This window comes from Colletotrichum spaethianum (genome assembly GCF_022836535.1).
Source record: "Colletotrichum spaethianum MAFF 239500 DNA, contig15, whole genome shotgun sequence".
In the NCBI taxonomy this organism is placed as follows: Eukaryota; Fungi; Ascomycota; class Sordariomycetes; order Glomerellales; family Glomerellaceae; genus Colletotrichum; species Colletotrichum spaethianum.
Window position 1 is genome coordinate 586,763 of NW_026054785.1, and position 20,439 is coordinate 607,201.

The 20,439-nt window shown below is 38.1% G+C and overlaps 2 protein-coding genes across 2 annotated transcripts; one reads left to right on the forward strand and one right to left on the reverse strand.

Moving 5' to 3' along the window:
* Window positions 1–2,176: 2,176 nt before the first annotated feature.
* On the reverse strand, window positions 2,177–2,858 carry ColSpa_06427 (delta(14)-sterol reductase; the record flags this gene model as incomplete). Its single annotated transcript, XM_049272639.1, has 2 exons — window positions 2,177–2,289; window positions 2,360–2,858. The coding sequence occupies 2 exons, from the start codon at window positions 2,856–2,858 to the stop codon at window positions 2,177–2,179; spliced, it is 612 nt and encodes a 203-aa protein (XP_049128596.1).
* A 1,785-nt stretch (window positions 2,859–4,643) lies between these two features.
* ColSpa_06428 (uncharacterized protein) lies at window positions 4,644–5,153 on the forward strand (the record flags this gene model as incomplete). Its single annotated transcript, XM_049272640.1, has 1 exon — window positions 4,644–5,153. One exon carries the CDS (start codon window positions 4,644–4,646, stop codon window positions 5,151–5,153), a length of 510 nt encoding a protein of 169 aa, XP_049128597.1.
* Window positions 5,154–20,439: the final 15,286 nt, after the last annotated feature.

The window sequence follows — 20,439 nt, forward strand, 5'->3', positions numbered from 1 at the left end:
TCTAGCGTTTCACTTTCAGTGCGCCAGGCGACCAAATACATCCTTTCTCATAATCCCGCGGGAAAAAGTGCATATAACGGAAGAAGTCAGCACCAAATGGGGCCCATCAAGTCTACCAAATGGGATCTAGGCTTGTCGCAGTCCGTTGTGCACTATCATCAATCGAGGCTCGGCTACACCAGAACCTTCAAGATTGAGCAGTCGTTGGCGACGGCGATACTCGCCTTTATGCTCTTCTTGTTTTGGCAGTGGCCTAGGCTAGAGGACTGCTATTAAAACGTGTATGGTCTAGCGATCAACACTACCGCCGGGGCCATGATTGATATAACTGGGAAAGACTACATTTTGAATGAATTGGAACTGGAAAGAGTAGATAATTTGGCAGAAGAGGCTACCAAAGAAAATAGTGGGAAGTGTAGACCATAGTTGAGGCAGTTCACACGCACTCAGCGACTCTGGGGCAAGGGGCCATGAGAAGCGTACCAAAGTTTTGTTTCAATGATACAAAAAAAAGCTGCCGAACAAGAGATGCACTCGAGAGAAAGGTTGTGGCACAGGCATACAACCCTAAAAATAACCGAAGTAGCATCCCAAACCGCTGTCTGAACAGAGGGCCCGAGCCACCTTGGAAAAGTGCGACAGCCCCTGTCCGCCAAGATGTGCATAAACATGGGCATCAAAACCTTGGAACCTCTAGTTGTCAAAGATTAAGATGAAGGTACCGTAGCTTTGCCAAAGAAACCGTGGAGCATGATTACCATAATACTATATAGAAACGGTAGCTATAAAGACTGTCCTATCATCTACAGAGTGTTGTCATTGGTTCTGCGATATTTGGGGATATGAGACGTTTGGTGATTATGAAATCTAGAGAATAGCTCCATCATGGGTGCCGCGGTAGCGTAAGCCCCTGGCTCAATGGGACGAGTGGGTAATGATTTCAAGGTCGGCAGTACATCGAGGCTCACTGTAGCTCGGACCTTCTTAGATAGTAGGAGGATACGGTATCTCATTGGAGATAGATGCAAACAGTGTTCCACTGAGGCTCGCTTCCTACATGACCTGTACTGCCATTCATTCGTATACCATAGGAAGGGTCTGCAATGTAATATAGGTAAAGTCTCATAGTTTGTGAGATAAACATGTTTCAAACATATAAGTATAGTATGGATGTGTGTTATTATGAAAGGTGTGACGTGCTCGGTTATTACAGGAGACCCGCCATCTCCTGCTAATTACAAGATGATTGCAACCCTGCTTGGTAATGAATTGCAACGGCCAACTGCAAACCAGTCTTGGAGATCGGCCGTCTTGGTGGCATAGTAAGCACCAGGCAGGATCTTCCACCTGATAACGCTCTTGTACTCCTCCCAGTCCTCTCCATACTTCTCCAAGCATGCAGCGTCGTTCCGTCTTTCGCGGTGAAGCAGAAGAACTGCAAAGTACAATAGGTAGAAATAGGTGAAGACCATACCTCAACTGCGGGCCCGGCCTTGAATCACTTCTTGCCCGTCGAGCATCGCGATGCTGCCAGGAACAGCGTTTCCAATGCTGATGATCTGATACCCAGCGATGCCGGTGGGCAAGCTGAAAGGCCAGCCCTGAAGCCAGTCGCCGAAATAGTCGACATGACGCGACTTGCCTCACCACCCCCCAGTAAGCAGCCTCGTACCCCGTTTTGTTTGGATGAAGGGCATACCCCTTACGCTCGGGTGGTCTGACTGCCTGCGGAAGAGCTTCTTCTGGTTGTTGGCGGAGCGGAATATGTAAAAGCCTGTAGCGGAAACAATGGTCACTCCCGCACATCCAGCCCAGCACAGCTGAACGGGATAGACGGAGAGGTAGCAGGCTTGGGTGGATTAAAGGAAAGGAACCCAAGCAATGTTACCAAACATCAGCATGAAGCCTAACCGACCGTCGGTGATGACTTCCATCATAGTAAGGAGATCAGCCTCACAAAGCTGGCTCTGAAGGATATAATATGTCTGGAAGCCGGTTGTGAAGATGATGCTGTCCGACAGGTAGCCGTACGCACGGTATTGCTTTGTGCAGAAGGCCAAGTCAAGAGTAACCTAACCAGTAAGACCGGGTCGCATCTCTAGCCAGGACTTGAGGTCGACTTCGCCGAACAAGGGCAGAGTGACGCGAGGGGTTGAGCTCGCGCTCAATCCAGAAGTCAGCCTTTGTTGCCGCCGCTGGCCAGCTCGCGGAGCTCCGGGTTGCCAGGCTTCACACTGGAGCTAGCAACATAGACGTATACGCTAATAGTATAGGCCAGGATAATGTTGGCTGTCAGCATGCAGGTAATGATCAGAGATGTAGGTCCAGACAACAAGATCAGCCCCCTGAAAGTACGTACCAATAGCTAGAGCCACAATCTGAACAAGTGTAGAAGTGAAAGCTGTGATGCAGCGATAGTCTAGTACCCTTATAGAGACAAGAGGGGTATGCCTATAGTTGAAGCGATATCTGAGAGGGCGACCGGACTGGACCAACTTTGCACCGAGAAGGTCTTGGGCAGGCAGCACGCAGTATAGAATCAGGCTAAGGAAGTAATAGGCCAGAGTCCAGCCCATAACTCTCCAGCTACAGAACCCCCAAATACCATCGGCCGGCCATGGCGTCTCTGCCTTTAGCTTGTCGAAGGTGAAAGTGGACAGACTGAGAGTGGCAGGGGCCGGGCACCCGGTCTTGTCATTGCAGACAAAGAAGAGAGCCCACAAGAGAGCAGGAAGTCCGAGAATGATGACGGGGGCACCGGGGCTAATGCAGGCGAAGTTAGCCGGTGAATACTCAGGCGGATACCTAATATGATCTCGTGGACCACCAAACTCGTACTTGTGTTTATGGTCCGCCATGACCGCAAGGGAAAACGTTCGACGCAATAGGGTGTCTGCTATCACTCCTCAAGTCAATCGAATACTCCGATCCAGGTTTCGATTGTTTCTGACGCAGTTGTGAAGAAAAAACGAAGAATGGTAATAATATCCGAGCTAATTTGCCTCTGCAGACACTGGTAGAAACCGAAGGAGTGGATTTTGCACAATTTCACCAGCCACCAAGGACACATCTTCCAAGATGGTGGGGAGGAGGACGGTAAAGACAGATGTCTGGTGAAGGAAGTGGACTAAACAGAGCAGAAGGGCTAGGAACCACCCACGTCCTTATAAACTAGACAGTCCTGACCCAAAATATTTGCAAACCCCACCTCCTACAGTGATCAGCAGGGTTGTGTTTCTCTTGAGAACTACAGGTTGGGTATTGGTATTCATGTCGTCGCTTCTATACTCTCCATTGGCACTAGTATGATGCGATCTCGTAATTCTCGGACTACCAGCAACAATCCGAGGTAGTCCCCGTCCAGAGTAGAGTACCATTGCTTCTGGAGGGAAAAGGCTGCTTGAAGCTGGTGTGTTTGTCGTCATACGTGCATGTTAAACCAAGATACCGAAAAGAAAGCCGGCCTTGGGTCAGTGTAAGTGTTGTTTCTCATGAAATTCTTCAATTTTCGATGTGTTGAGGGCTGATTGTCGTCTTACGAACACCCGCGTTTACAGGAATGCTTCTCCAAGGAAGCAAAGAGAGGCGGCCTTTGACGGAGTTTTGGGTATGGCCGAAGGGAGTTGATTACAGTAGAGAACATGGATTTGTTTTGGTTATTTCTGGTTCAGCAAGGTCTAATACGATCATAGAGCCGTGTATATATGGATGACTGATATAAGTAGGCAGGCAATGTATCTCGAAGTCGTGGTGCAATTCCAGTTCGGTAGCCGAAAGTGGGCCCAACCGGCACCGATCCGGTGCGGGCCGTCCAAATCCCCAAGACAGGCCGGGCATTACTTCAGGGTGACGCAAGTCAATGCTGTCAATCGACCTTGAAACGCCCAGGGCTGTTGAGGCTTTATCGGCCTGTTTGTACCTCTAACTTCGTTCAACTTTCACACGACTTGTCCCACCTGCCTCCAGTCAACACCGCATCGAGCTGAAGACTCCCCAGCCTCGGGTAGGTCCTTGCAGATCAGCAAACTTTCTCAACGGCCACCGCACCGTTTCCTGTTGCACGCTGATCGAAGTATGCCCTGGCCTCGCGGATCTTTCCGTAAAGCGCAGCACTTATCCGGAAGCAAAAAACGGCTGAGTCCGCATTCCCGCAATCAGAGCGATCTGCCAAAGGCGCCAGTCAGTGGTTGCCCCACGTTGGGAAACCATGCGGTGAGTCTCACTCAGCTCACTCGAACACGACGAGCGACCATGCGGTAAAGGGGTATCGTTAGGGGCGTTCATCTGATCCTTTCCCCGTTATGGTGTTTCTAACTTGGAAGGGAAATGTCATCCCACCGTCCAACTGAGACATGAGACGAAAATATCGACTTACGCTACGGGAGAATGGAAGTGCCCTCCCCCTTATCCCTCTAGGAATCTGGTAAGGTTGCACGGTCCGACGATGGTCTGGAATTATGTTATATGAGGCACCGAGACAACCCATTAGCCAGCATTCCAGACCAAGATCAAGACCATCTCATTAATCAACAGCTCAACGGTCGCTATTTCCTCCCGCCCGATAGTCTTTCCCCTCTCTCTCTTCCTCAGCAACCAAAACAGACGGTTTTCATATTCAAAACTCGGCAGGAAAATCAGTCAAGATGCTCGTCTCCAGTATCGTCGCCATCCTCGGTGCATCCACCTTCGCCGCCGCGACCTCCGCACCACCATCCATAACGCCCTTCCTCACTGCCTCAGGCGCCGTTCCGACAACCCTCGTCCCCATCACAAAACCAATCTCCGCATCCTCAGGCTTGACGTTCACACTGTCTTCCAACTCATCATCATCGGCGCGCCCCTCGACAATAACCTCCCGTATCGGCGCCACGCGGACAATCACCATCCGACCGGCCAAGACCAACTCGTACGAAGCCTGCGGCGGCCTCCGCGCAACGCCGAAACCCTGCCCGGCCAGCTTCGAGTGCATCAGCGACCCCTTCGTCAAGGGGTGCGGGTTGGCGTGCGACCAGCTGGGCATCTGCGTAGTGCCCATCATGTGTGGCGGAATCGCGGCCATCAAGTGCCCCGCGGGGAAGTTTTGCGTGGACGACCCGAGGGACGATTGCCATCCTTCAAAGAATGGGGCCGACTGCGCTGGGCTTTGCGTTTGAATGAGACGAGACTGTTTCGAAGAGAAGAACCAGAAATTGGATACCTAGCTTGGAGAGTTTAGCGTTGTAAACAGACGTGTTTCTTTTGTGGCATTATTTTTTTCTTTGTACTTTGATTTTGAGGGGAGCAGTAACTTTGATGAATGTCTCTGGATGAAAGCAGAAAGTATCGTCGGATATCTTGGGACATCTATTCTTTGCTGTTGTCTCTTGTTTCGGTGTGATGAAGGCCATGGAAGCCGATGGATCTCGGTGAGCAAATGTGAGGTGCCGACTCAGTAAGATGGGAAGGAAGGAAGGGAACCGTGGGCCATTGCGTGCTCCTTCCCGGTGCATCAAGACTGGTGCTGCCTTCCTCTTCCGAAGATTCTTTCATTCTGTTTTTATTTTCATATTATTTAACATCTGTCGCGATGCCCTCACGCGCATCGCGCAGCCTTGTGAGATTTGCGCTGGGCCCAGATTAACTATTAGTCCAGTCCCTTTATGCAGATCCACCACGCAGAATACGTATTTATTCATTTTAGATAAAGTAATCCTATATATAGAAATAGAAGCCGTTTTCTTTATATCTTTTTTACCTTAAGTAGTAACTTTATAATAGTTATAAGCCTAGCTTATATTACACCTTTGAACTACTATATCTAGAGTATATTATAAGCTAGAAAATCTCTTTTAAATAAACTATTTCTATTTTCTTAAACTAATATCTTTAATATATCTATTTCTATTAAAGCTATAAAAAAGCTTAAGATATAAAGTAATTAGCCTTTATAGTATATAACTTTTTAACTTAAAATAAAGTTAAAGTATATTTAAGAATTTATTAACCTAAATAAACTTAAATAAATAAAAAAAAGTAAACTTAAATATTTTAATAAAATCTTAAATATTTTAAGGATTTTTATTTTTAATAAATTTATTATTAATATAAATCTTAAATAAACTAATAATAAACCTCTTTTAATAATAACTAATTTAAATATTAAAGTTATATATTAAATATATATTTTAAATATTAATATAAAAAAAGTTATTTAGAAATAATAAAAAAAGGTATTTAATATAATTAATATATAAGTAAAATGTTGAATGGATTCTCTCTTCCTGAGAGAACCCGTTTGTACGATCGTACTCGGGTTAAAGTTAGGGTGAACCAAAGATGTATTTTCCGTGATTATCTTCCTAACTACAAGACTTGGCTTTCGTACACAAGATATATGATCTCGTACGTCCCTGAGTCAGTTCGGCATGAATATACTTTTGATCCCCTCAATGGATAACCGAGGGCCGAATATCCAGTCTGTGCCCTCTGCCATGATGTGTGTCCCTGAGTCGTGCGTGTCGTACAACCAGCTGGTGCTGTTATTCCAACACTCACAACTTTTCTTTTGTGACTGCACGACTCCCTGCGGTGTCCAATCAGGTTGCGCTGATTGTGACATCAATAACCTCATCGTACAACCCTGTGGGTTAGGCCACTTGCGTTGTACGATAAATCACCAATATCAAAACTCCAGGCAACTGTCCATTTCCTTCTTGCCTGGTTGAGCAGGCAAGTCACGTGTTGGTGAAGTTCCTTCCTTCCTCGTTGACTTCACTTCTGCTCCTGCTGTTGACGTACCTTCCTTCCTTCGTACGGCAACCTTAGCTATTTAAACCCCTTCTCACTTGTTTTTTTCTTTTCCTCTTTTTCTTTTCTTCTTCACCCTTCGCACGCGTCGTTTTCCCATACAATCGATCAACGACGATCTTTCCCCTTCTTCCTCAATCAACTCCAACAACAACTACTTGTACGTAGGATTTCCTCTCATACGTTTCCTCTTACTGATTCATCAATAGCACCTCGCACGATCAATCCATCATGTCTCTCGCTGCCCCCGGTGGTTCGATCTTCGGCAACATCGGTATGCATACCGATGCGTCCGGTGGTCGTTGGCTTCGTCTTCCGACTGGCAACGCCAACAATCGCGCTCTTCTGTTGGCTCTGGCCATCAACGTACGTTGCTTTTGTCCTTACCTTGTCTTCGTACGTTAACCTTGACTGCAGGATGAGGAGCGTCTCATCATCAACATGCCGTCGCGCGATATCGAGATCCGCGTCACTAGCAACACTTCTGTCCAGCAGTTTGTTGCCAGCATCATCCGCCGCCAGGGCTACTTCCTTGCGGTCTTGGTTCAGTCTCGTGGTCGTGCGGCCATTGCCTGTGGCAATAAATGCGCGACTACTGACTCCCCGCGCTTCCGCCAGTGCACCCGCATTCCCACCTTTCAGGGTGGCGCCTGCGCCGAGTGCGTCTAGCAGTCGCACGGCGCTCGCTGCACCCACCGCGGTCGAGATGTTGATTCGTCCGACAACCCGGGCGATGATGATGACGATGATGACAACGGCGGCCCCAGCAACTACAAGGCTCCCAACGTCACTAATGCTCGTGAGCCTCGTACGCCTGGCAGCAAGCTTGGCAAGAACATCGGCAAGGGCGGTCGCTTCCTTGGCACTTCTGCCAGCCCCATGGTTATCGACAAGGAGTAGTCGCACAACTTCTCTTCCCTGAAATCTCGTACGACAATCAGATGGATCGCACGATATGGTAATTCGGGAAGGTTGTGGATATGGTGGAGGTACGATCCGACATTGATATCGGAATTGGTAGTGGTCAGGTATATCAGATACCTTCTTGAGGTTACACTTCGTTTTCAGATAGTTGGTAACGTACGGCGGTGAGGTCGTACGAATTAATTGTCAAGTGTTTTCTCCTAATCTTTCAACGTACGCCTCGATTCGAATCCTCAATGTGTTTGTTGTAATCAATTGTCCAAGTGCTGAGTTTGGCGATTTCTTGGTGAAGGCGTCGGCAGGGTTATCTTTCCCATCAATCCATCTCACTTCTGAGATCTCTTTCTTTTCGTACGACTCACGTAGACTCATAATATCAATCATAAGCCTCTTTTCATCTGTTGTGCCTAGTCGTACGAGGCACTCGTACAGAGATCGTGAGTCTGAACAGATGATAACTGGAATCCTTGGGAGTTGTAATGTACGAAGGATCTTGGTAAGTGTCGTACTAAGGGATATCCCACTATCAAATCCTGTGGTCATCCCGTACAACTCGCTTGCAAGTACGCTTCGTGTGACTCTCTTGCACTTTGTTGAACTCCAGTGTATAATGTTTCCTTTGATCTGGAAGTCTGTTGTCGTGCGAGCTGTTTCCTCAGCTAGTACGATAACAAATCCAAGTTGTGACGATAGATCTGAGTTGTTTGCAAATGATCCATCCGTAAAGATGTACATCTTCGCACGATGGAGATCAAGAGGGATATATGTAAGACCTCGTGTAGGGTTATCGATTTGCCACTGAAGTCGTACATTCAAAGCTTCAATATCCTTCTTATCAGGCTCCTTAGTTTGGGCTGCAGTTGACAGGTCGTACGATGCCTCTGGTTGACAGATAGATGCGAGGTATGCTCCTCTTGCCCTTTGGGAAACATACTGCTGATGTGCATCGTGCGCATCAGGATCAACGAGTTTCAGGTGCTTTGCCTGGCCTTTTTGAGTAAAGGTAATGTGGTCATTGTGCGATTGAATCTTTCCCCCATTAAAGTCAATTTCACTGTTGGGCGATAAGGTGGTCTTTGGTTTCGCACGAAGTCCTTTCCTTCTCAGCTCTTCTTCTTCTCTCTGGGAGAAGGCAAGTGTAGCAAAGCTAAGTGTATCGTCTGTCTGCATAGCTGTAATCCCGAAGGTATCCGGTCCTTCTGTTGTATACAGCAAGCATGGATCGTACGTTGACTCTGTCATCTTCAGATCTTTCTTGTGATGCTCAGAATAGGTTTTGTACCAGTATAGGCCTGACTCTGCTAGGCCGTATAGTGGTTTCAAGATATGGAGAAGTGTGTTCTTAGGGTATTTGTCTTCTAACTCCTTGGGTAGTCGTGCGATAATTGTCCTGGTTAGACGATCGTCCGACTGTGTATATGCCTGAGTTATGTCTCTGAGTTCCCCTTTGCATTTGTAGTCTCGCACAAGGGTAGGTCCAATCGCAAGTATGAGCCTTTGGCTCATCCGTTGGATAGTAGGTGCCTGGGTTAAGAGTTCTTCTTTCTCCCAGTCCCCATACCCTTGTACGACGAGTCTTGACTTCTCGTACGGCTTAGATGACAAGTTCTTGATCTCTCGTACCATCCGTGTCTTGTAGATACGGAGGTGGTCATGCTCTTTTGGATTGTACGGTACAAAGGTGAAGACTCCCTGGTTAATAAGGTTGTCTATCTCTGTTTGGTCTGACTCTTCGTACGGAGCACCTGGTGTTGTAATCACATTGTCAAGCCGTAACTTTTCTGCTAACTCCTTGTGGTCTTTTTCTTTCTGAGATAGAAATGCTTGATTGGTACGTGGTGATTGTCGTACAGCCCTTCTCTGGCCTTTCTTTGGTCTTCCTCTCTTGTTTGGCTGTTTCTGAGGAATAGGTCGTGCGATATCTGAATCTGACTGTGCTGTGTCTTGATGGTATGGTTTGACATGTGTCGCACGAAACTGTGTAGGACCATTGACCATCTTGACTGTCACTGTATGGCCTTCTATAGCCTGGACTTCGTACGGTCCAGTCCATCCCTTGTTTTCTCTCCATACTAGAACCTCACTCTGGATCGGTAGTGATAGTATGCTCTGGAGGTTAGGGCCATTTCTGGTGTTGATCGCACGATTGATCTCTACTTCTGCACGAATGCTCTGAAGCATTTTCATTGCCTTCTGGATTGCTTCTGCCCTTTGGGTGATTTCGGGCGATGGAGGTGAGTCCTTGTTAATCCTTGGATATGTCCCAAAGACAAGTAGTGTAGGTACGATGCCGTGCGGACCAGCTGTGTCGTTCAATGCCTTCACAGCCATCTGGAGGATGGTTTCCTCGTCCGTGTTGTGCCCAAGCTCAGCATACAAGATATCGTACGCACGCCTCAGAGGAGCGTGAGCTCTTTCTATCTTGCCTACTGCCCAGTGGGCTTCTACTGGCATTTCTTCGCACGATATGCCCATGATGTCGGCATAGTTCCTGAATTCTGCTGATGCGAAGTTTGTACCTGGGTCATGTACGATATGGTCTGGTGGACCAACGTACGTGCTGATCCAGCACTTGCAAAGTGCATTCCACGTATCTCGTGCAGATAAGGACTTCAGGAAGGTGGCTCCTTGGAAGCTTGTCTCTGTGTCGATAACGTGTAAGGCGTTCTTGTCTCTTAGTCGTACGACATCCACAACTATCTCATAGTTGAAGTAGCTTTCGTCTTTAAGTGTGAACTTAAACCTCTTTGGTGCTGAGTCGTGCGATTGACAATGATGACAAAACTTCTGGACCTTTTCTAGAATGTTGATGTCAATGTTGTGATGCCCAGCCTTCTTCAGGAGGTGGTAAAGACGGTCCGTACGAGGATGTCCAAATCGTCTGTGAAGCCTTCGGAGTTGTCCTTCTGTGAAGAACATGCTGGCCTCTGTGCGACTAAGGTTGAAGAATGGGTGACCCCATTTCCGTACGACTGGGATAGGTTTTCCATCCTGCCGTACAATCACGTTGTCGACGTTATTGAAATATGCACCTAACCTGTCTGCATCGTACAATGAAAACAGGAACGGAGTAGGAGCATCAAGGATGTGATACGTAACCTTTCCAAGCTGATTCTCCATTTCCATAGTGCCAACCGATGTGATTGAGTCACTTGCCCCGAATCGTACGTTTGCTGATCCTGGTCCCCAGGATATTGCCGTACGAGGGTTCTCCCGTAGGTATGCAAGGACTTGAGGTTTCCCTACAGTAGAGAACTTCGCTGCTCCTGTATCCCATAGTTCCCCTTGGTACGATGAGATATAAGGATCGTGCAACAAGAATTGACAGGCCTCTGACGTCTTTGGTAATGAAAAGATATCCTCCCCTGTCGTGCGATGGAAGAATGAAGAAGACATTAGGAAAGCTGATGTCTCTTCATCTCCTGTAAATTCTCCCTCCTCATCGCACGATTCGTCCACTGGGTTTTCTCCTTCAAAGTCAAGAAGGTACGAGGCAAAATCTCTCTGTGGTTCTTGTTCAAGTATACCGCATGCCTGAAGGTATTGGTCTTTCGCGCGATTACGTTCTTCGTCCGAATGATTCGTAGACCAACAACCCTCCTTCTTGCACACAAAACATCTTTTCTTAGATATTGCACGATTAAACCTAGGTCGTGATGAAGGTTGACCTTTCCAAGGTTGTCGAGAAGATCCTCTGTTGTCTGACGGTCTATTGTACGATGGTCGTGGGTAACTCTTGTTGTTAGAGTACCTTCTATCCACGAAGTTGATGTCGTGCGACATAGACTTCCTGTCTAAAGCGACTTGTAGTGATGCTCTTAGACTAGAAAAGAATTGCTCGCACGTGTGATGTGCTTTAAGATTGCTTAGAGCAGTTTCTAGCTCTGGTACACCTCTGCACGCTTGGGTGACTTGCGTACGAAGCATAATCTCCCCCTGAAAACCTGGGCCAAGTGCCCGTTGTACGAGGGGTATCTTGTCTAAGAGTATCTCTAATACGTCCATCAGATTCTTGTCTGGATTGTCTTGTCTGACTCGTGCGAAGGATAGACTTGTCCAATCTGTCCAATAGAGAGTGTGGTTGATGTTAGTGTTAAAATGCATTTCTAACATGTTGTACATCTCGTCCCATCTCCTTGTTGGTCCAATGTGATGGAGATAAAACTCTTCCGCACGATCAGCCAAGATATCAGGAAATACTGCATGGTATTGGTCTTCAGTGATCCTGAGGCGTCGACAAAAACTGATAAAGACCTTTGCCTTGTCGTACAGGATATCGTACGGCTTGCCCGTATAATTCCTGTCCTTTCTCCATCCCTTTTGGAAGATTGAAATTGTAGTTGGCTCGCACAATCCATTCTGGACTATTCGTCTTGGTGGTAGGTCATAGATGCTGTCTCCTTGATGTAAAGGTGTTGTACGACCCTGGATTTGTGGAAAACTCTCAACCTCCTGTGTGAATCTTGTTCCAGGAGGTATGTTTCCTGAAGCTGATTGTGACTGCTCTCGTACGATTGATGTTTGAGTTGTCTGTGTATCGTACGGGGGTTCGATTGGCTCTGTTGTTGGTTCAGCTGTGTTTTGGGGTAAAGTTGATTCAGGGTTTCGAACAGGTGTTTGAGTTGTTGTAATCGTACGACTTGGTGTAAGTGCTGTACGAGTAGAAAGCTGTTCTTCTTGCTCATCAAACTTCCTCCCAATCTCCTTGATGAATTCAACCAACTGTTGATTCACATTTCTTATTGGCGGTAATCGGAATCCCTTTAGCTCAATAAGTCGTATGAACTCTGCCCTGAACGCACGATAGACCTTTTCCCATTGGAAGGTAGACCATTCGTTGAAATCTTCGTACAGTGATATTGTCAGGTTTTCCTTTGATTGCCTAAGATGAAGCATTTCCATGTTGATGTACGCAATGTACGTAGTCATCTCTTCTTCGGACGGTGCCTGTGTAATATCGACTGGATTTCCCCAGCGTCTAGGATTCACAGTCTTCTTCCACGTGTGCAGTGGGACTTCGCTCCTTGCACTTATTTCTTCGTACGTTGGCAGGTATCCATCAATGTTGTCATATTGGCTTTGACGATTGTCTTCTGGATCCTCTTGGGAAGCCATGTTGTGTTCGGTAGTCGTTTCGTATCGTACGACGTCAAAATTGGTTTGTTTGGTGCCGTGGCGCACACTTTGTACTCTACGTACAGTACAATAAAGATTCTCGTCCGGTTCAGCTTAGCAGGCGACAACGGGAATCTGTCTTGTACGATAGTAAAGCAAAAGTCGTCTTTATCCTATCTACCCGGTTCAGCTTAGCAGGCGACAATAGGTAGGATTAAGGCTTCTTAGCACAAGAGACTTTCTAGCGTGACCCCTTAGGTATCCCTGAGGATTTCTCGCCTCGCACGAAGTGCAAGACTACCCGGTAGCCCGGCCGTAAAGCCTAAGTCTTGTCTCTTCACTCTTGCTAATCTGTGATTGCACAAAGCAATCGCACGGATTGCCAAGCAACCACTGATCAGTGTTGAATGGATTCTCTCTTCCTGAGAGAACCCGTTTGTACGATCGTACTCGGGTTAAAGTTAGGGTGAACCAAAGATGTATTTTCCGTGATTATCTTCCTAACTACAAGACTTGGCTTTCGTACACAAGATATATGATCTCGTACGTCCCTGAGTCAGTTCGGCATGAATATACTTTTGATCCCCTCAATGGATAACCGAGGGCCGAATATCCAGTCTGTGCCCTCTGCCATGATGTGTGTCCCTGAGTCGTGCGTGTCGTACAACCAGCTGGTGCTGTTATTCCAACATAAAAATATTAATTACTAAATTACTTTTTAAGTTAACTTAAATAAAAGCTTTAATATAAAACTAAATAATATTTTACTTAATACTTAAGATTTTTAAGTAATAATATATACTAAATAACTTATTTAACTAAATTATTATTTAAGAAAAATATTTAGCTTTATTAAATTAAATAGCTTTAAGTATTAATCTATTTATTTAGTTAATAGAATAATAAAATTCTTACTTTTATATAAAAATCTTAAATTTATTAAAAGTCTAAAGTACTTTTATTTTAAGAACCTTTTTAAGAGTAATATTATATAAAATTACTTTATTTTAAGTAACTTATAAACTTATAGAAATTATTTAAAATAAAATAATAAGCCTTTTAATTAAAAACCTAAATAACTATATAATAATTTTAATTAGCGTCTTATAAAAAGACTTATTAGTAGTAAAGTACTATAAAAGAAGACCTAGTATTTATATAACTTTAGTAAGTTATTTTACTATATTAACTAAGAATAATATATATTATTTTTTACTAAAGAACTTAAATAAAGTATATATTTATAGCTACTTATACTATTAGCCTTTACTTAAATATACCTATATAAAAAAAGCCTTTACTAGCTACTTACCTAGACTAGCCTTAATTACTAATAATAACATATAATAAATCTATAATTAAATTAATAACTTTTAGAATATAGACCTTTAAGCTAAACTTACTTAGAAAAAGTAGCTTTAAGTAATTCCTTTGTCCTAGAGAAGAGATCTTAAAAGATATAATAATAAGGCTAATAATAATAAAGATAATAATAATAGACTTAGTAATAACTTACTATTAAAGGTTATTATATATATTATTAACTTTATTTTACTTTAATTAAACCTAGATAAAGCTACTTAAAAAAAGGAAGTTTATAGCGTTTTTACTACTTTATACTTTAGCTTATATGTTCTTTTATATAACACTATATTAGATAACTATAAAGCTATTTACTTAGTAAATAATATATTCTTTTTAGAGCTAGGTATAGTCTAAGTAGTTAAGGAGAGTAATTAATAGGTTAACTTAGGTATTACTTTATACCTTATTTATATAAAAAGTAAATGTATAATTAAAAGGATTCTTAGAAGTTAAAACAAAGTAAACTAAGACTTTACGCTTAAGAATATGGTATACGTAAAGAACTTTTATATAAATATTATATTAAAAGCTTTACTTTATATAATAAGTATCTAGTACTTAGAGCTAAATTATACCCTCTAATACAAAAGGTATTTAAATAGCTTTATAGTTAAGTAACTTATATAAAAAGTAAATATTACTTTTTTTAAATATAAGCCTCTTTTTAACTACTTTTCTTACACATAAATCCTAGTAAGTAATATATTTATAGTTAATATTAACATAATAAGGCTACTTTACTATAACACTTCTATATAACCTTTATACTACAAAAAGAGTACTTACTTAGACCTTACCTAGCTTTAGTACTTATAAAGTAACTACTTAAAACCCTAAGCGCTTAAGCAATTAGTCTTAAACGCTTAAAGGGTAAAGATTAAGGCCTATAAGAGATTAAAATACTTTTATTACTAAATAGTCTATATAAAAAAAGTAGTCTTAAAATAAAGATTAGAATAAAAGTCGTTTTACTTATACTATAAAATTACTTAAGACCTTTTTAATTACCTTAAAGGGTATAATAAGAACTTATAGCTTATAGTAATTAAAAATAAATATACTAGCTAACTCTTTAGATTTCTAAAAGTATTAAAAACCTATAAGAGTATATTTAGAGTTCTATATATCTTTAAGTAGTAAATAATAAAGTAATATAGCTTTACTTTATATAAAATAAAGTAAAATATAAACTATTTTATTATAGTAATTAATAATAATATAAAGTTCTAATAATAGGTAAAAGAAAAAGAAATCAAAGTTAAGACTACCCTTTTATATATAAAGAAGCTAAATAGTAAAACTAAAAGAGCTAACTAGGAAGTAATAACTAAAGGTATTAAACTACTTTCTAAAGTAGACCTCTTATATAAACTATAGGTTAAAGTAATAATAGCTAGTATATACCTTTATAATATTAGCCCCTTTTAATATAATATTTAGTTTTATTTAATTAAAAAAAAAAAGAAATAGTTTAGATAATTTTTTTGCTAATAGTAACCTTAATACTAAGTAACCCTTAGCTAAGACTTATATCTATAATAAGAATAGCTTTATATATATAACTATTAAGTATACCTTGTTTAAAGAGACTAAAAAAAAAACATAGGAAGATAACGCTTTAAGGTAAAACTAAAAAGCTATATTAAATACTTAGTAAGCTATATTTAGAATACTTATAACTTATACTAAATATAAATCCTTTTATTTTAATAGGTTATAATTATATAAAATATAATATTTAATAAAAGCTAATTCTATAAGAAAGATAATATAAAGGTAATAATCCTAGCTAAGGAAGCATAAGTAATTATAAATAACATATAATACCTAAGTATAACTTATAACCTAGAATTCTATGTTCTAAGTATTATAAAAAAGACTAATATTACTTTAATCCTATAAAAAAACACCTTTTATAATAGCTTTTATTACCTACTTTTATACTAAGAATAGTATTTCTAAATAAAAAAAAATAAAGTAACTATAAAATAAACTATATCTAGCAAAAAAAATAGCTATTAACCCTTAAACCTTTACCTAAACCAAGAGATATCTTAGATTAAGAAATTAAAATAATAATAACTATTAAGAACTAAGTTATAGTAAACAAAGATATATTAGAATCTAAGGAAGTTAATTACTTAACTAAGGTAATTAAAGATAAGATTATTATTTATACTAATTTACTTTTAAATAAAAAGAATAAAGTAAAAAAAGAACTAATAATACATTTAGGATTAGTATCTATAAGCTATATTAACTAAAAGTAAAGATTAAGTACTAGTAATTAAAATAGCTTAAACTATAATATTTTAACCTAGTAAAGCTAATGCTAATAAGGCTTACTACTAGAACTAGTAGTAATAAGCTAATCTAATAAGACAAAAAACACTAGCTACCTCTTTATATTTTTATATTTAAAATAAAACTAAGATATATTTTTTAATATTTTTTTATTAAAAAAGTAGAAAGTATTAAACAAAAAGGCTACTAAACACTAAATAATCTATAGTTATATTTATATATTAATTATTTAAGTAAAATATACTTAGAAGATATTAAAACTATATAATAAAAAAAAGATAAAAGAGCTATTATTTTTACTAAAGAACTAAAAAGAGCTTTTAAATTTTCTTTAGTTATATTAGGACTTTTTTTTATAAGTAGTAGTAACTAAGATTTAGAAGCTTAAGCAGATAAGTACCTAGAAGGTAGTAAACCAGAGCAAAGTCGCTTAGAAACTAATTCTCTTAAAGTAGGTTTTCTTATATAAGATAGACTAGAATAGTCTTCTTAACTGTTATAAAGCGCAAATCTATATAAAGGGTAATATGTAAGAAAAGTATTCTCTTAAATAAATATATATAATAACACTTATAGTATAGACCTTTTATGTTATAATAGCTATTATAACTAAATTTAACCTTAAGATACACTAATTTAATATAGTTAATATGTTTCTAAACGCTAAAAGAGAACTAAATAAACCACTTATTATATACTTCCTCCTAGATAGCTTTAAAATACTAAACAAAATCGTTAAATTATAGTATATACTTTATAGTCTTAGAGATTAAAACTGCATAGAATAAAGAAAGCTAGTAAGTAGACAGTTAACATACAAACCACACTAAACACCAAGGTCCTAGTATCATTACAAGTGCACTTAGAGTAACTGATTACCCTAAGTAACTACCCTAACGCCTAGACCATGAAATACTACTCTTTTCAGGTCCTCCTTAGCCTAATCAAGGCTATAAGTAAACCAGAAAAGTATATCCTTTATATCTTATAGTCTATTTAGATTTGCTTTTATTACTAAGTAATATATATATATATATTATGATCTTTAAAGGAGAAGAATACTTTCCTAGACCTTAAAGGTCTAGTTAAGCCTAAAGAAACAAAAAAATAATTACTTATTATATATCTTATTTAAATATTAAAGTAATAAATTTATCTATATTTATCTAAGTACTTATCTAAAGATATTAAGCTTCTTTATCTACCTAGTTATAATATCCTAATCTCTATAATAGTATCTAACTAGAGTTCCCTTTTATACTTAAAAAGGTCCTACTTAGTTATATTTAATTAAGCCTATAATTATATTTATAAGCTAATAAAATAAAAAATAAAAACATAAAACCTTACCCTTTTCTAATTATCCCTTAGTTTTCTTCTTTATATAATATATTAAAAAAAGAAAAGTATAAAAACATAAAAGTAAATAACATATAAAAGTAAAAACTAATCCTTTTTATTATATCCTCTTTAATTAGACCTATAATATTCTCCTAGTAACAGCAAAAAAAGTATCTTAAGCTATTTACCTTATTATAAGCTACTTTCCTCTTAGCCTTAAGACGCTTCTCCTTAAACTTAGTATTCTACTCTTATCTCTAATTATACCGCTTATAACCCTCTTATCTAAATATAATTATAAGTTATAAAAACAGCTACTAAAAGCACTATTATACTACTATTATCTTATAAAGGTTCTTAAATATACTAATATATTTATTCTTAGTATAGTTAATAATAGACTTAACTTTATGCTTTCTTAGCTTATAGTACTACTCTTATATATTAAACAAGGCTTTCTTATAAGTATTTTACTATTCTTTAACTTTTATATATATAATAAAAGCTATATTAGATAATTACTTAAGGTTAAAAAGGTAGCGTAAAAGCATAAGCTTTATAGTAGCCTTAGACTTAGTATTACTAACCTCCTCTTTATTATCTATATCCTAAGCCTAATCAGGCTTAAGAAATAGCCTTACTATATTACCTTCTAGGGTTAACGTAATAGAAAAGCCTAGCTAGTCTTATAGCATACTAGTATTTAAAAAAAAATATATTAAACTAAAGAGACTAGTAAGATTATTATCTTAAGGTACTAAAAAAAATATCTTTTTAATAAGCTTAAAAGTCTTAAGAAAAGTATTAAAGAATTCTAGTATATTCTCCTTAGTCTAATTAGACTTACTAAATACTTTTTATTAAAGTCTTTTATTATAACTATTTAATATAAGCCTTAGCTTATTATAAAGGTCCTTTTTATTATAGTTTCTTAGTTTACTAAACTCTTTAATAACTTATTAACACTAAAAATAGTTAACATAATTAATAATATTACCTCTATTATTGTTCTAAACCTTTATCTAAGTTAAACTTTTTATAATATTAGTAACATTATTTTAGATATAGTATCTAATAAATTCTATTATATATATTCTATAAATCTACTTATTAAGCTATTAAAAGCTAATCATAATACCTACTTTTATATAAATCACTTTAATTAAGTTAAAAGCAGCATTAATGCTCTAATAGAACTTATAAAAATAATCTATATTAATAGTATACTAAAAGGTTATATCTCTATCTCTTTATATACTATTATACTAAAAAGATTATCTAATAACTTAGTTAATAAAAAAGGTAATAAAATGATTAATATAATAGGTAACAAATGCTAAACAATCTACCTTTTAAATCTAGTCCTTTTAATTAAATCTAGCTGTTATAATAAAGGTATTACAGCTTTAAGAAAAGCTATTAGTAACAAAGCAATTAACCTTAGTATCTTAAGCAACAAATACCATAAGACTTTAAACATCATTAAAGGCTATCTAAGACTACTTAACCAAATATCTAACCATGTTATAAATACTAAAAAAGTAAATTTTTAACTTATTATTTATCTATTTTCCCTAAAAACCATCTTACAAAAAGCCCTTACCCTAATAATTATATATTATACTTATAATAAACGCATTATTACTCAGAATCCACATAAAAACAAGTCTATTACCTTAATCAGATAGACCAAGACAATTAGGAAATCTTAGCAGAGTAATAAGGTCTTTAATAGCTAGGTCTATAAACCCTTTAAGTAGCTTAAGGTCTTTAAGATATATATACTATAATTTCTATAGCATCTTAATAGTATTTATAATTTACTTAGTTAAATTAAAAAGATTATTACTAAGATTCTAAATATAGTATTCCTTAAAAAAAGTTTAGTAGTACTCTAAAACCTATATATTATTAGTTTTATTTAGGCTAGTAAAAGTATTCTAAATAACATTAACAGCTTAAAAAAAAATATAATAAGTTATAGATATATATAAATAAGTCTAATTAGGGTAAGAAAGTAAAAAGAAAAAAAGAATAATATATTATTAATTATTAGTTAACTTAAAATTATATAGCTAAAATTAATAGTAGTAATAAAAAAAGAAAAAATAAAAGTTATTATTAATAAGTTTCTTAGGCTTATTTTATAGCTTTATTTCTAATAAATCTTAACTTTATTATAAAAAGAAAATAATTTAAAGTTATTAAAAAAAAAAAGTAAAAAAATAAATATAAAAAAATAAAAAAAATAATTATTTATTTACTTAATATTTATAAAAGTAAATAACTTTTTCTTATTTATAATAATAAATTACTTCTTTTCTCTTAGTTCTTTTTCTCTAATTAGTAAATTAAAAAAAGTAGACTATAATTAATAAAATAAAAAAAAAGAGGCTAAAAATCTTCTTTTAGATTACTTCTTCTTTTTCTCTACACAACTTCACATTACTTCTTAAGCTTTATCTTTTCTATAACTTAAAACTACTTAATAAATTAACTTAACTTTCTTACTATAGCCCTAATTAGATATTACTATACCTCCTAAGTATAAGCCTAAAGCTACCTAGAACCTATAGTTCTTTACTTATAACCCTTTTACTAAAA